Source organism: Tinamus guttatus, unplaced genomic scaffold (assembly GCF_059628265.1).
Source record: "Tinamus guttatus ecotype Peru unplaced genomic scaffold, ASM5962826v1 Tinamus_guttatus_pri_ptg000026l, whole genome shotgun sequence".
NCBI lineage: Eukaryota > Metazoa > Chordata > Aves > Tinamiformes > Tinamidae > Tinamus > Tinamus guttatus.
This window is the reverse complement of record NW_028288560.1, coordinates 2,285,468-2,302,560: the sequence shown is the minus strand read 5'-3', so window position 1 is coordinate 2,302,560 and position 17,093 is coordinate 2,285,468. Positions and strand designations below refer to the sequence as shown.

The 17,093-nt window shown below is 51.3% G+C and overlaps 2 protein-coding genes across 2 annotated transcripts in view; both read right to left on the bottom strand.

Annotated features, from left to right (window-relative positions):
• The window catches only part of LOC148596214 (E3 ubiquitin-protein ligase PHF7-like), a gene marked incomplete at its 5' end in the record, with an annotated part of 499,504 nt that overhangs the window by 403,262 nt on the left and 79,149 nt on the right, over window positions 1–17,093 (bottom strand). The gene's annotated exons all lie outside the window — the stretch shown is intronic.
• Window positions 10,556–17,093, bottom strand: part of POC1A (POC1 centriolar protein A) — a 43,142-nt gene continuing 36,604 nt past the window's right edge. Inside the window, exon 11 of the mRNA XM_010223896.2 lies at window positions 10,556–10,836. Within this exon, the coding sequence (XP_010222198.2) occupies window positions 10,738–10,836 (99 nt within the window). The 3' untranslated portion in view covers window positions 10,556–10,737. The remainder of the gene's footprint in view (window positions 10,837–17,093) is intronic.

Below are 17,093 nucleotides of genomic sequence, written 5' to 3'. Positions count from 1 at the left end.
AGATCTCAAAAAGTCTGACCGTGACCAAAGGATTCAGAAAACCATCCTATCCCCAGGGAATACCACTGAGAAAACCAGTCATGTTGCACATGAAAGGAGAGGGAATGGGAGGGAAGCTGGTTTCATGTAGGACAAAGGAGAGAGACGGATCCATCCCTGCTCAGAGATCCCTAGTGAAGCCCTTAGGCAACGTCAAACCCTTGGGAGAAAAGGAGGGAAAGAATAAGTCATAAAATGCAAGCGCAGAAACCAGATTGTGGAGAGTCAATAAGGGAGGAGGTTCAGTGTGGGAGACAGGAAAGCCTCTTGAGAAAGCACTTGAGAGATGAGCCATAAGGCGCGCAGGAAATCAAACAACACATGGGGCTCCGCACCTGGACGAGGGCCCAGCCGAGCGTGTTTCAACACGGCCATGAACTACTTCCTCAGCCAAACAAGGACACTGCTGAGGGATGCGGATGACTGGGAACCTGTCTTCAGGACTTTGTTCTGAAGCTTTCAAGGAGCAACATTCATTTATTCCTCCTAGAACGTGTTACTGGAGATGGGAACATCACTGACTTGTAGCTTTCTGACAGTCGCAGGCCTTCAGCATTACCTCAGCTCAACGGGTTCTGCTCACACCACCCCATTAACAGAAATATTATCCCTACCCCTTGCTATTGCAGAAAAAGGCTTAGCTCTCCAGGGCTCAGCTCTACTCAAGGCACCACGTGCAGAGCCAAACCAAACTGTGCCTGTAGCACCGTCTCTCCATCCAGCGCCCAAACACCGGGCGCCTTCCAGCCGGCAAAGGCCTAAGGGATGTGTGGGATGGCCTGGCCAAAAGAAATAAGAACACAGGTGCTGATCTTGGCTCAGCTTCTAGCTAGCTCAGATACTGTAGCTGCAAAAGCACAGAGCTCCACATGGGCTGCAAAAGCCATCAGAGATAGCAGCAAAAGAGCTGGATGCTCCAGCCACACTGCCATTCCAGTGGCAGCAGCACCCCAAGCAGCCAGGTTCAGCAAACCTGGCGCTCTGCGGCAAGCTGGAGGTGCAGCGTGACCACATATGGACAGATGTTGGTTACACAGTCTTAAGAAAGTCACTCCACCTTCCAGTGAGTCAGGACTGCAGTGCACTGGGGGTAGTTGAAGCCTTATCTCTCTCATCTCCCAGGGCTCTGACAAAGATCTCCAAGATGCTTGCACAATGCTGCCATTATATGACATGCTGCCTACGTGATGCTTTTCACCAGGCAGCGGGGCTGAGAAACCGACCAGGAGATAGGTGTGTGTGAGGATCTGCAAAGAATCCCCAGATGGAGGACAGGACCATTTCCAGCACTGTCCGAGATTGCCTTGCGTTGGTGGAGAGAGAGCCATAACCCAGACCCCCTGGCGAGCCCAACATGCTAAAGCGAAGGGGGTTCTTCCCTCCAATCGTGTTTGGAGCTCAGGTCTAGCTCCCAGGACTGGCCTCCAAAGCCTTTTGCACAGTTTGGCAGGAACTGACTCCATTCCCAGCCAAATAAAAGCTTCTTCCACAGGAGGACTCTACAAAGTCCACCTGGGAAGGCTGGGAGGCTCCTAAGCAGCATCTCCTTCCTCTACACCCCGACTGCTCTGCACCCTCTGCGGGGTAAGCTGTGGCACCGCCTGCCCTCTGCACTGTGTGGGCTCTGTCCCCCAGTGTGAAGTCCACACACTCTAGAGCGTTTCCCCACACAATTCCCTTCTCTTGGGCAGGGACCCCATTGCTGACCACCTGTCCAACCACCATCTCCCAGATCCAGTTTCCTGCTTTACCTGGTTGTTGCATACAGAGTGGCAACAACTTTTCAGTCCATGCCATCGCTCTGTGACACACACGTGCTGTCACATCCATGGGCTATGCTGGTTCATGGACTTCACCCCTGCACAGCAAGAGAACAAAGAGCACAAAATTAAAAACAACCCCAGGAAAAGCCTCTTGGAAACACGCTGCATCTCCCACATCTGCCACCGGACTGCAGCCCCTCCACTGCTTAAACACAACGGGACCCATCTGAACCCAGCCAGCCTCAGTGACAATATACAACTCGTCTCGCAGGGATACTAAGCATCTTTACTTCCTGCCAGGAAGTAAATTCAAGGAAAGGAAAGATTTGGGTGAAAGAAGAAAGCAGTGTCATGGCTCAGAGGAAAGAAGATGTTAAAGTTTTTCTAGCACAACAGTCTGATAAATGACTGCAAAGATCCTGCACGCTCTGTGCCACGCTCTGCTTAACCCCCAACGGGTTAAATCCCTTGCTGTAAAAGCCCTTTGGATTACATTTAGATTTTCCTTCCTGTGGAAAAGACAAGACCCACACTGGCCTGTCCAGACTACAGATTTTCAGGGCCCTGGGGCAGGGCAAAGGTAGGTTACACACTGCCACATGGGACAGATAAATACACCACAAGCCACTACCTGGTAATACAGACGGGCTGATATGATTCAAACAGAAGTTTGGATTCAGGTTGCAAAGGCTGAGGGAAGCTGCCTGCAGTGAACAGTTTGGTTCAGGGTGGTGGAAAGTTTTGCACAGCCTCCAGAACGCTGCGATTGAGCCTGCACTTCAGCACTGGGACAAGGAACCTGCTATTCTCCAAGGACCAACCTTTGAAACACGGCTTTCCACTTCTTCCTTTCTTGCCCTCTTCTCTGCCAGTCTGTTTGGCTCCTGTGTGGAGGCAGACGACGACCTCTCCGGAGCCCCTGCCCGCTTCCCGTTGGGATTGCTGCAGTCCCTGGTGCAAAGATGAACGTAAGGAGAGCTGCAGCTAAAAGGCCCGGCTCATGGCAGGGACAACCCGCTCAGGCCCTGCTCTCCTCTCCCCTGCACCCCACCGCAGAGAACCCATCTGCCACGTTTGTGCGCTGCCCAGCGCCCGGGTGCCCTTCCAGCCAGAGGTTGCCCCACTCTGGCTGCACCTTCCCCAAGTGACCAGCCTTGGCTGGAAACCATCCTCGGGGTGGGTGGCAGGAATCCAGGAGGCAGAGCAGGAACACTGATGCTTGTGAAGAGGTTCCTGCAAAGCCGCAGGGCGCACTCACCTCTGGGGCTCACGGTCCCGCTGCCCCGGAGGCCTCATCATCAGCTGCCCCACTAGAACGAGACACGCAGCTCCATCGATGGAACCGCAGCCACCGTGCCCTGCTGCTTCCTCCGCCGCCGAGCTCCCTGCGCCCCCGCCATGCCCAGCATCCAGCTCAGGTCGATCTTCTGGGTGGGAGGAAGCGTTTGTGGCGTCTGCAGTGAGGCTAAGGACCGGCCCTGCCGCACGTCCCAATGCAGCACGGGGGACGAGAGGGACGCACGGGGCTGCCCTGCTCATGCACCTGCCGTGCTTTGACTTTTTGTGACATTCAAAGGCAGTAAGGGTTAGTGTTGTGGCTGAGAGAGTCCAGAGATCTAAGGCAGCACCTCCTGTTAAGCAGCAGCCAGGCTGGGAGGGACACATATCCCCCCATCCAAGCCTGAGACGAAAGCGGCGCCTTTCCACACGAAGACAGGCCGGGAACAACCCCTGCACCCGCAGCCAAGTGCTGCTTATCGGCTGTCCAGAGCCAGAGAAAGCACCATGGAGCCCGGAGCACCTGCAGATGTTCAGAGGATGCCCGGAGCAACTGCTGCTGGCGGGACAGGGCGATCTCTGTGGAGCCCCCTCCGGAATGCTGGGGCAAGGTGACACGCTCGCTCACAGACGTGGGCAAGCGGCTTCCTCCTTAAAAGGAGGGAAAAAAAAGGCACTTTTTCATGCCCAGGCGGCACAAATGCTGCAGAAGTCGCCGCTGTTCCCATGCCGGAGCGCGGCGCAGTGCTGGCAAGAGGACCGCGTGCCGCTTCAGAGCTCCCCCTTAACTTTAATAGGTGGGAAAGAGGGAAGGAAAACAGTCCCCAGTCTCCATGCCAATTTTCTCTGCTATTAACTATAATCATCACCCTTCTCTTTAATCTTTGCTTCTCCTCCACGACCTGGCAGCAAAGGAAGCACAGGAATGAGAGGCAGGACCGAGGGGTAATTGCAGCAAGGAATGCAACTCCGAAACTCGCTGCTCAACTGCGCACAGAGCAAACTGGCCACAGCGAAGGGGCAGGGAGCGCAGCAAAATCCCCAGGCCTCGGTGCTGCTGCCAGGTTGTTCCACGGCTCTGCTCTCCTCCCGTGACCCCTGCAGCCCCCCATTGGGCTCTGGGACATTCTCCAGGGATTTCCTCCACACAGCTCCAGGCATTCAACCTGTCAGAGGGGCAGGCATCCCGCTGGGATACAGCTTATGCCCTCTGGCACTACGGGAGCAAGCGCTCATTTGCAGTAGGAAAGACGCAAGAAGAGGGGAGAATGAACAAACACTCTTACTCTGCTCCGACGCTTGCAGAAGATGCCTCTGTGCACATCCCCAGCTGCTATCGAAGGGCTGCTCTACAGCGGCTGCCTGAGAAGCAAAAAGCTGGTTCTTCTGGTGGTTTAGGATCCCTTAAGAAAGCAGGTTAGTGCTGGGCTGTCCCCCGTCGAACCCCAGAGTCAGGGGAGCACGGGAAAGGGCTGGCTCTGCTGACACCAGCCCACGACCACACCAGAGCGGAGCCCAAGGCTGAGGCTCCTTCTCCAACTTGCATGAACACAGAAAGGGAAGGCACTGGCAGCTCCTGGGGCACTTCTGCTATGCAGGGGCCCTTTCACCAGCACAGCCTGCTGGAAAACGTGGCTGTGAGGCAGGCGCTGCCGGCCAAGACCGCTCGCCAACTCACAGCTCCGTTTGGGGCTGAGGCCCCTTGCACCAAGGGGACACGCAACCTTCCCGGTCAAAGCTGGGGCTGCTACAGCTGTGCTAGACAACAGGACAGTCTTGGCACAGGTGGGAGATGGCCTCGTAGCACCTGCACATGGGCCATACTCCGACCTGGCTTCCCCTGAAAGCAAATCAGTTTAAACAGCCCTTTAAACTGCCTCCATTCCTAAAGCAAATCGAGTATGCCCAACACCAGCAGCACTGTCACCTTGGTTAATGGCACTGAAAGAATTCCCAGTGTCTTCCGCAGCACCCAGGTTGGATCTTACCTCCCCCTCCTGCCTGGGTCACCAAATTTAGGAGACCATGGCATCTACTCCTACCCCTGCCACTGCTCCGCTATGAGACTGGCAGGCACTTGGGCAAGACTCTCTGCTTGTCCCCACCTCACATGAGACGCTGTCGAGCTGCTGCCTCTTGGACGAAGCTCCCCTCTCTGCTCCTTCCTCCTCCTCCGAGCCACGGGTCCTTGGCTCGGGTAAAGGGCCCTGCCAGCAGGCACATTTTTGTGTTCCCATCAAGCACGCCTCGCTCCAGACGCTTTGCAGAGTGCTCCTTTTAAAGATCCATTGATTTCATAAATAATAGAGTAAAGGAAAGAAACACATCTCGTAAATACACAGGTCAAATAATCTCTCCCTTAGGAAACAAGCAGGATCTACAAAATAATAACCCAGCAGGTGCACATTGATCCTTGAGCGAAAGACCAAGTGGCATTGAAACAATTCCTTAATCTGCTTAGCAGCTCGCTGGCGCACCAGGATCCAAACAGATCATGGCGAGGGGTCCTGCTGGTGCCGGATTTGCTATAGAGCAAGCCAGGAAGGCGGGAAGCACCGGGAGCACCTTGTCACGGTGTTTCACTGGAGACCACATTCCTGAAGAACAGGCACGTTGCAAACACGGCGGTACCGCTGTCGCATCGCTCCCCTCCATCACCCCACATGTGCGGGATTTCAGTCTCTGCCACCGGGCCCATCCTGGGAGCTTCTCCTTCCCTATCCTCTGGTTCTCATCCACAGGCACTTTCCAGCCGCATCGATCTGTGCTGAGTGCTATTGAGCAGAGACACAGGGCCAGACAAACGCTGCTCTCGCATTCCCCAAGTTCCTCCGACAGCCTGTGACTGAACTGGGGCAACTCTGCACTGTATCAGGAGCCAGCACATCTGCGGGCAAGGAGGGAAACTCAGCAGGAAGATGCAACAGAGAAAGCAGCATGAACCCGTCCTGGCATGAAAGCAGCTGAAAAAGCTCTGAAATCAGCACGGCCTTCCCAAGAACCTGGCTAATCAGGAGGGGAAGGAAAGGAGATCTTCCTGTGTTTGCAGAGGATTAGCCTATTGCAGAGTGGGGACCAAGTGCAGCAGCAGCAGGCAGCGCTGTTCCTGCCGGGAATAGGTCTACGCGTGGCCGAGGGGTCACACACGGGGAAAGCAGAGCCCCTGGTTGTGCTGCTGGAGGTCCTCGTGGTGCTGAGCACCCCCTGAGGCCGTTGGGGGACTCATCTGCCTGTTTCAGCTGGGCAGGGAAACCTCCCCTCTGGAGAGGGTCCCCATTCCAGAGGTCCCCAAGGCCCCGCTCCCGCCTTTGGCCTCGCCGGAGGACTGTGAAGGCGACAGCGGCGGCGCAGGCAGCGAGGGGAGGGTGCTGGAATGGCTCCCCGCGCTGCGAAGGAAGCACGGAGGGAGCGCGAGGAGGGGAGCGGAGCAGCGCTCCAGCCCCCGCTGGCGGCTCTGCAGCTTCGCCCCGTCCGTCGGCGCCGAGGGAACGGCTGCCACCAGCAGCACGCGCTCCCCGCGGCCGCGGCTCCGCGAACAGGCGGCCTCCGCCTGTCCCTGCACCGCTTGTTGGACGCTTGCCGAAAAAACCACCCCGGCAGCCTGAAGGATCGCAGCGCCACGCACCCTGCCACCATATCCGCAAGGTGACGGGTATCCGGACGCGGCAGCAAGTCATTAGCTGCATGGAAGATGCCTGCAGGGAGCGGAAACCGCGACGGAGAATTGAGGTGACAGGTTTTTGGCACCGGGTCACCACGCTGATTTAGCCTCACTGTTCTGTGACACACAACCGTGGGCTTCCAGCTGCACTGCGCTGTTAGGGAGGCAGGGCTGGAGGGAGCACAAGGCAAGCTAGGGGTGTTCCCTGGGGAAAGGGGCCTCTGCAGCCTGCACATCTGCAGTGGGTACGCACCCTGCTCCAGCTGTGCAGCAGCCACCGAGGCCCCCTCCCCGGAACAGCGCCAGCTCTTTGGGAAGCTCATTCCCAGGGATCGCCCTCTCCCAACGCGCCGCCCTGAGCACCTACTCCCGATCCCCAGTTATGAGCCATCCCAGTCAACTTCAAATGCTCCTTTTGGTTTTTGCCCCCTAAAAACAGGTTCCCTGGGCAGCCCCTGGTGAGGGAGCAGCTACGTGAGCCTCCAGCTTCCAGGAGGGACATGGAAAAGGACGGGAGAAGCGGTGCCTCCTCCTGCTCAGCAAGGTGACCGCAGCCTCCCCGAGCGCCGGGCTCCGCTGCACAGCACAGGGGTGCTCAGCAGCACCGGCCCCCAGCTACGAGGAAGAGGAGGAGGAGGGGAGGAAGGCAAGGACGCCAAAGGGCTGTACTTCAGGGGCACACTGACCTTCTTCCTCCCTGACAGAGCACAGTCAAATCTCCAGTAGCTGGTCCTCCACAGCACCTGAATCTCACCAAAAGAAGCCATTCATAGCACTGACAAGGAAAACGAGGGACTACACGATGGCTGAGGGCAACAGCAGTTCTGGTGCAAAGCTGCAAAGAGCTCCCAGTTTTCCTGAGACACATGCGAAGCTTTCCTCAGTAGGCTAAACCCAGGCCAGAGATGAGAATCCATGAGACCCTTCCTTCCTATCGCATCTCCTTCCCGCGAGGGCAGCCGATCAGATCCCACATCTGAAAAGCGCTAGCACTGCCCAGGGAGCCCAACCATTCCTGAAACAGCGGGCACGTATTCCCGCTTCCGTGTCATCAGTGACGAACCGCTGCGGAATGATCCCTCTTCCTCCCCTCCTACTCGCTCGTGTTTCAAAAAACACTTAGTTCCAAAGCAGATCTTTTAAGACATTATATAAGTGGTTCGTACCAGGAAATTGGCTAGTTTCAGCCCAACAGCTTAGATCATAGTTGGATTTTATCTTCTCGTTAACTGGCAGACACATGTCCAGTTGTGACACTGTGACAGAGGGTTCTCCTGGCCATCCAGCTTCCAGGCCAGAACCGCCAGTATCACAGCGCTGTGTTTTCTGCCTATTCAGTTATGAGCTCAACTGCGGCCTCTGTCCAATTCCAGCTCCCAGACAGGAAGGAAAGTGGGCAGTGCTTGAAGATTCTTACTTTTTCACAGATCATGATTATGTTTAACATGCTCCGTACTCACAGCGGCCAAAAATCCATTTGCAGCAGTCTTCAGGCACAGCCAGTTTCCCCAAGGGCCAATCTCGGCACAAAGAACTGTTGCTAAAAGTTTAGTGAGGTCATACGTCTGGCAAATGTAATGGCAACAAATTAAACTACTTTTTTAAGAACTTGGCTTCAAGCGAGCCTTGGAGATCCAAAACAAAATCCTTAACTCTTTGCAGCCTCCTCCCAGAGAGATTTCACCACCCGCAGCTTGCAGGGTGAGCAGCCTCAGCGCAGGGACGTACAAAGCAGGACTCCTCACTGAGAAAAGGCCTTTTTTGGTTGTTTTTTTTTTTTTTTTTTTAAGATTGCCCCCATCTATAATTCCCTGCACCCACAGGCTATGGGTTATTTTTACAAAATGCCCTGTTGCACTGATCAAATTCATGCCTTGCAGAACTCGACTACGGAAAAGCAGCTTTCCCTGCGCTCCCCCAGCTCGCCTTGCAGCACCCAAGTCCCTCGTCTAGTCGAGAAGCCCAATTACCTCTCAGAGGCATTCGCAGGGCAGCTGAACGGAAAAAGGGTCTGTATCAAATGCATCCAGATCATTTTTATTGACGTTCACCATAAAATACTATGTACAAATTGCTTCTGCAATCTTTAGAAATTACGAATTAAAGGAGGAGAAGGCTACTTTTAAAAAACAAGTTTAAAAATTGATGAATGTTGAAATAATTTAAGTTTTCCTCTCCAAACCTCTATCCTCCCTCAACAGCTAGTCCAGAACATTTGGGATCAAGCCAATAAATCAGGCTCTTACAATGTATTTTTGCCACCGCTTCAATCATACCAGATCAATGTAGAAAGAGCTTTTTTCTAGCAACAAATAAGCCCTACCTGCTTTTGACTCTCCCTGCCCATCAGGACATAAGCAGAACTGCAATGAGAAAATGATGTCAGTCTCTCAGCAAAAAGCCACTGAAAGCTTATAGCAAGAGCACCGGAGAATATCACTGAATTGATTCCATTAGCTTAATCTAAGAGAAAATAATGATTTTATCAGGCTCTGAGCTTGGAAAGAGCAAACAGCCTGCGGTTGGGCAGAGAGAAATTCAGATTTATAATCAAGCAAATACACTCGGAAAAGAGAAAACTCTTGCCTTTGTGTAAAGCAAAAAGAATGAAATTTTGTGATGATGCCAGTGAGAGGTTCTTAGAGATGTGGGAAGTACCAGCATGTGGAAGGACATCAGATGGTCCTCAAGAGAAACAGGTGCAAAACAAACCAGATAGGGCTGATGCTAAGATCAGCTAAGCCCTGCACAAAGTCAGGGTGCCAGGCAGAGGCCGGGCAGCACCCCCTGCACCCCCAGAGAGAGGCGGCTTGGGAAGCTGAGCGAGTCTGGGACACGAGCAGCCATGAGAAGGGACAACAGCCAAGGGCCGGAGTGGATGGAAACTCGTTTTTAAGGGGTCAGAAGGACTGTATGGAGGAGTGTTTCATTAACCTGGAGAAGGCCAAGTTCCTGCAGCCTATTTCTCCAGGAATGTGGGTAATACTGGTCAAGACAGTCTATTGTAAGAAAGGAGATCACCAGTGCACGTTAGCAGAAGAGGTGTTGGGGAACAGGATCTCCCAAAAGCCCAAATTCTTATGAAGCTACATACTGAACACCTGCTAAAGCCCTGAAAGAAAGTCTTGGAGGAGCAGCAGGGGGAGAGCAGAGGTGCGAGTGATGAGCTATTCGACTGTGGAAACATCTGCCAGATGACAAAGTTAAAGCTATTCCAGCGTGGAGGAGGAAGTTCTAGGATTGCAGCAAGTGCTCTGCTATTTGGTTGCCTCCTCTTTTCTCCCCTCTCCCCTGCCTTTAATTTAAAAAGCAGACCAAGACACAGCAAGAGGCCCCTGGAATCTGCACCGTGTCCCACTAGCCGGAGCCTCTCCGGCAGCCTCCGGCACAGCAAACGTTTCCACAGCCCGTACAAGGGAGCGGGTTAAATCCCCCCCGCTGGACCAGCGTCTCCGCACAAATATCATGGGGTATCTGCGGTGTCAGATGCCCCAGCACCACCTGAGGCCCGGGTGAGACAGAACCTTCTGCGGGCACCAGCCTCTCTAGGTCATTCCCTGTGAACTCCCACTGCATCAGGATCCTCTGCCCCAAACATCCCTCCAGGAGCTCCTGGCCACAACCTCTAACCAGCAGAGACCTCAGTGAGCAGCCTAGTACCGTGTATGTGACACGCGTGGCAATTCCAGGATGTTTAAGCACTTTCAAAAGCAGCTAAAGCTTATGGGATGCGACCTTGCTAGACAGTCCTCATAGCACACTCGGGCTACTACAGTATCTGGAAAACACAAGAGATCATAATCATTATCCAGGCTGATGAATAAAAACCTCTTTATTTTAGCAAAGTAACAAAGCTTTGTATTTACAGATATAATAACTGTACATTTCTATCAAAAATCAGTTGCTCTCAAAATAATTAAAGTCACACACACACACTGTTAAAAACCCAAACCACCAAGCCTCAAACCTCCAAGCACCTTCACTTCTCTCTTGCAGTCAGTTCACTTTGTTCTGAATGATTTTCTGCTGATTCTCAAGACATTCCTTCAGCTTGTCCTCAGTGAGGGTCAGCCTCTGCTCCAGGATGGAAACCGTCTGCAAAATGAAAAAGCTGCCACTGAAGCACTGCACAAGCACAAGCCACACACGGCGCACACGCTCACTCGCAGCGGTGCTCAAGTCGGGTGGGATTTGGGGGTGTTTCAGGGTTATGCCCCTGTATTAGCAGGCATCAATTATTGCACTTAAGGGCTTCGCATCAGGCTCTGCATTCGCTTTCCCGCTGCCCTCCTGCATTCATAAGACACCGTTTTTCAGGCCATCAAACACACAGGAGTGTTTTTGCTAACCAGAGGTAAAGGTTTTGAGCAGTTCTTCCCAGCCTGAGCTTTGATTCGTCTTTGCTTCCCACACTCTTCTCCCCTGCCTGAATCCCAGGGGTTTGTTGAAATCACAGCCCACAGAACCCACCGGACAAGCGCGATGACAAGACAGACAGGCCGCCCAGTCTGAGGTGCTGCAACTGGGTGATGGAGGGGAATTAAACCCAACCTCGCAGTCTAAATATTTCTGTGTAATTAAGTTACCTCAAAAAGGATTGCTGCATCTTTCTCCTAGAGCTGAAATCATCACACACAGGATGCACAGGAAGAACATTTTAACCACTTGGCAATAAAAGCCTCTGCTGAAAACCTTTTATTGATCGCTTTGAGGTAATCAAGGCAGCAAGCTATGCAAAACTGCCTTCCAACTTCCCAGACCACCAGAAAGGCCGATAATAGATGGTGATTATATTTAGTGTATTAATACCATGAACTTAGCAGCAGCAATCAATAGTTTCGCATTTTGAGCATTTTTGCTTCATAAATAACATCCTCTCTTAAAAACAAAGGATGTGCAGAACCTTGGGCTTGGATAAAGTAATTCAAATAAACCTGGACGACCACTATTTGTATAGAAGTTATACATAGAAAGCCTTTTAATAGCACATTTCGTAAGCACATCTCTAAGTGCTTGACAAAAGAAAACAGGTCTCATCATTCCCCTTTTCCAGCTGGGGAAACTGGAGCACAAAGAGAGGAAATAGCTCTACAGGCGTCGGAGTGACCAGAAGTCTCCTGCAAAATGTTTTTGGGCATGAAAGAAAATGGTAGGGGGTGAGGAGAACACACAGATGTGATGCGGAGTATTAAGCACTAGGCAACGCCGTTTCCCTCTTGCCAAAAGGGACTTTGTGGGGGGGATTGCCGGGAACGGGCCTGTCTTTGCAAGCAGCAGGTCACAGCTTACTGCTGCCACACACGTGCCACCAGCTCGCGGCAAGGCAGAGCAGGCAACACATCGCCGCTGCACACAGTTTTACCCAAACCAACTGATTCATTATGGCACTTCTGAGGGTTTTCCTCTCTATTACTCCTCCTTCTGAGGAGGACAGCAAGGAGGGAGCCACAGCCCAACTTGGGGAGCCGCCAGGTAAAGCCCCAGGTGCCCCTGAGCCAGCGGGAGCTCCGTGGTCCCTGCAGAGGGGACAGGATTTCACGTGCCAGGCCCATGGAGAAGGAAGGCAGCAGGCACAAAGCCTGCCAGGGCTCTGCAGGAAAGATCTTAGCCTGGAACCCACCAGGCAGAGAATGAAAATCAGCGGGGATCCTGGTTTTTCCATTTAAAAAGACCTAGCAATTCAAGACTCAGCTTTTCATTTAAAAGGCAAGAGAAAAAAAAAAAAAAAGGAAAGAAGAAACACGTTGCATCAAATTTCCTTTGAGAAGCTAATCAGCTGAATTCATGTCCTGGTCACACTACTCGGCTGGAAGCAAAGCCCCAGGTTATTTGTGGGCCCAGGCCTTCCCATTGCAACACAGCACGGGAGAACCAAACGCAGACCGAGTGGACTGCAGACAACGTTGAGTTTGTAGAAAAGTTGCAAGGAAAATGATTTATGCTAACAATTATACACCGTGTCCACGATAATAAACTCATGGTGAGTATTTTTTGGAAGCTAAAAGGGAAAAAAGTCAAAAAAATGAAATCCTGAAAATTCCAAGTAGAAGCTGCCCATGACAGTCCATTCGGGTTCGAACATGCGACACCCAAAACACAGAGGGCATTTGGGGTCCCGGGAAGGTGCGGAAAAGCACGAGCCCTGCCCAGCTACTACTGCTGATATCCTGCAGCCTGCACACAAACAAACAGCCGCTTTGTTCACAGCTGACAGTTTTACAGCATTTCCACGTTGCTATTTATAAATCAGTCCCTGTTGGTAGGCAAATTCAGCTGCCTTCATTCAAGTGCTACCTCTTTTTGCTATTGCATTTTGGAAGGTAGCGAGCTGACAATTCATCTGACTGGGAAACACCGCTAGCTCCATCCCATGGGAGCTGCCTCGACCTTCTCTGAACCCAGCTCTGGCCTCCTGGGGCTCCTAAGCTAATCCTATAGCTCCCTTATACCTCAAGGAGAAAAAGCTGGAGACTTTGCATTAAAGCTGTAGCAGTTAAATAGAAAGATTCCTAAAATTTAGTCCTCACCGGGTGTTACAAGTTATTCTAAGCAGACAATAAGGATGATTCTGTAGGACACTTAGGCACAGGGGATCACCCAGCACATTAGTGAGCGTCGTTCCTCTGCCTCGCAAGACCTGTCTCCCCATCTCACATCCTCATTTATGAAAAGAACATTCTTTTCATTCTTATGCCAAAAAAAAGCACCTGCAAAAGAACAAGTACCAGCTGCAGACATGCTATACTGGGGCAGGGGGAATCTATCAGAGACTTCCCAATGACAACTTTGGATGCAAGGATTTCTAATCACCGAGTACAAAGACATTGGGATGAGTAGATCTCTGTACTATGAGCAAAGCATTACTTAATTTTCTTCACAGTATCACCTTACAGTGATGTTAGCAGTAGTAGAGCAACCTGATTTCTAGGCTTAGGGCAAGTAACAGTCAAAAATCAGAGGCGCTTCACATCACATATCCATACCAGCAGTTTCAGCACAATATCATAAGAAATTGCACTGGAAGCTGAGACTTCGCCTTCAAAACAGTGGCTGATGTCTTATTCCCAAAGAAGAGAGCCTGGTCGTACTTGGCTTCATTTTGACAGATCAGCTCCCCTGCTCAGGCTCCTAAACTACTCAGGCAAGAACTACCCATTTTACCCCTTAAGGTTAAAAAAAAGCCCCCAAGAATATTTTGCAGCATCTTTATAGCCTCTATGGGCTCCTCAGTCTCCACACTCCATTGACTGTACACGGAGAGACTTGGGGGTTCCTCTCGAGCACAACGAGGAAAGCAAAATGGAAACCTGACTATCCCAGACAAGGAACAAAGCCTCACTGAATGGAGCTTCCCAAGCCTCTTGCTCGCTCCACAGTAAGTGGAGCAGTACTTGCCAAGGGTTTCTGATATTTGGCAGCAAAGGACCAGAGAGAAGGAACAAAGGAGCTCTCAAGTTTCAAACAAGCATTGCTCAACCCCTGCCACCCACACCAGCGTCTGCGGCCACCTCTCCTTGCACCGTCTCGCAAGGTCCAGCGTCTACAGCTGCTCAAATCACAGTTAGATAGTTCTTTAACGGGATGTTAGAAGCAGCTTTGGCACTCCTGGCATGACAACACGCATTTCAAGCACGCACAGCACTAGCTGTGCTTTGCAGGAGGAAAAGCATTCAAGGTTATCTGGCAATTGCAGCATTATTCACTTTGCCAGGCCCCGCAGCGTGGTCAATAGCTCTACCACCCGGACCAAAGGGACCCTGGAGCACAGCAGAGGATCTCCCTTGCTAGCAGGGCAATCTGAGGACTGACCAGGATGAGCCTCAGGCTCTGCTCGTTGTCTCTGGGTTGTACAGGACACCCAGCACACAAGCTGTCTGTAACCATGTGGATGATCTTTTCAATTCGCATTCAAGAGCCTTCTTATTAAAGATGTTTAATCACGCAGCTCTCTTGCTGCAGCCCTGACTGTTTGTCAGCCAGTGACAAATTGCTGGCACTTGGAAGTCTCCGTAAGGGAAAGGGTGTCCGCTCGGCGCAGGTAGGGCAGGCTCTGCAGCGCGCGGCCTCCCCAGCCGTGAGGTTAGATCACCGAAGGACAGCAAAGCAGATAGGAGACCTTCTGGTGTAAAAATACAGGAGGGTCTGATGAGCAACCAGAAGATACCACAAGAGTAACCTACACCACAACCCAGAGTTCAGCAGCCTCAAAAAACTAGGGTTTGTCCCAACTGTGACGCCAGGGGTTGCTCCAGCCAAGGCTTCTCACAGCGCGTCCTTCCCCTGCCTCCCAACCCGCCCCAGAACGGTACCGATCGCTCAGCAAAACTAACCGAGCTGCCGGTCCCCGACGGCCCAGTCACCATTTCTATGAACAGAGTGAATCGAAGGATCCCTCTTCGAGGTCTGCCCGCGAGAAGAACGGTGGGAGGTGCCCAGTGCCCCTTCCTCCGGCAGGAGGATGCAAGCTGAAGGTCCTCGGAGCCTTATGTTTGACTGCAGACGACAACTGCTTCCAGAAAAAAACCTGCATTTCCAAGTTTCACCCCCACACACTTTTTGGCCGAGACCCTTTGCTGTCGGCGGATACGAAAGCACTGAAAGCAGTGCACAAACCACGACGTTTCCACCAGGCCCAGGTAACCAAAGCTTAACCAAAAACGTGACCTGTTAACTTGTAACTCCTTCAAGTCAAAAGAACCTACTTTCCTAAACCAGTTATTTAATCTGCGTTCAATATCTCTTGGAAGAGAATAGTCATTAATTCCTTACAAACACATGATTTGAAGACCACATCTCAAAGTAAAGACTAACAAATTTGTTTTTTGTTATACACGTTGCATATAACACAAATTGTAATTAAAAATCTTCCCACTTCTCCGAGCTTTTTTTTTTGGACTAAATAATTTCATTTTAAAAAATTGTTTCCTCCCTTCCTCTGCAGTCTCTTCTGGAATAAGTGAAATAATCCTTTAATCTCACATGAGCTAGTTGTCCTTTAGTTCCGTCTGGGATTCTCAGGGATTTATCGAATCTTCTCCATTTCGTTGTGCTATTTTCCCCCAACTTCAATACAGATTAGTTTGGGATGTATATGAAACTGCTTCCTGTGGGTGGATTATCTCAGCTATTTATGATTTTTTTATAACCTGATTCTGAACTCTTCATTTAGCAGAAACATCTTCCCACACACAAACAGCAGCTTTTTCCTCACTGCCTATTGAGGACCAATGTTACAGATTAACAGAGTGAATGTGGCAACTGCAGGTGTCAGGAACGAGGGCAGAAGTACAGAAACCCTTTGAGCTAATCATTGCAAATACCAATTTCCACTGTAACAGAGATATTTATTCACTGATGAGCCTCTTGCAGAGGAGCAGCCGAGCTGCACATGCAGGAAATGCACTCGCGGTAACACCCCAGACCAGCTCCTAATACCTGCTCCATTCGGGCTCCGGTCAAAGCACCTTTCTATTCTAGAATACTAAGGAATGAGTGACCCAAGAGAAAAATCCTCTTCTTTTCCCCCACTTAACCTTTAATATTCATTCATATATGCACTAGATACCACGATTCAGGCTTTGATTACAAATACTTGCTAAGTGTTTGCCATTTTCTCTGAAAAGCCCAAAAGGAACAGGATTTAGGAATTATTCCCATATAGAAAAAGACAAGTAAACTGTAGCAAAGAGAGGTGCAACACATGCATGAGGCACCTGCATTACCATTAGTCTCATCTTCCTCATTCCTCCATCAGATTTGATTTGCCACTTTCCTAACGAGGTACCTTAAGTAACCCAAGAACTGCTGAAAGCAACAGGTTTATGCCCAGGTCTTAACTTTACTCCATCCTTCAGAGCAACAAGATGGCCCAGTTAAGTGCTACTCTTCTGCAAGGGAGAGTCAGAGCCCGACTCCTTTATTTGCATGTAAAATATGGCCTGCAACCCATGTTTAGAAAAACATGAGGAGTCTGAAGTGAATAAATAAGTGGGAACACTGGGGACTCTGTCAGGTCACATCAGGCTGCCTCCCTGCGAGTAAAACACACTGGCTTGACATAATTCAGGAGGAGAGGAAGCTTTAATTGAATCAAAGCCTAGTTAAAAGAAAGCTGCCAAAAATCCTTAAGAATAAAATCATAGCAAGACGTTAGCAGCACAAAATGAAGCTTTGCAAGTTTAGGGGGACTGGTATCTATTATCTACAATAGCTGTTACTGTCAGAGGGGCAGCAGGCAGAGACCTCTCACTCGAAGGCCGTGATCCTACAGCCCCCAGGTGCACGACGCTCCCCTCCATCTCCAAACCTCCCGCTGGCATCGGGAAGGTGCTGGAAACTGCTGTGCAACCCCA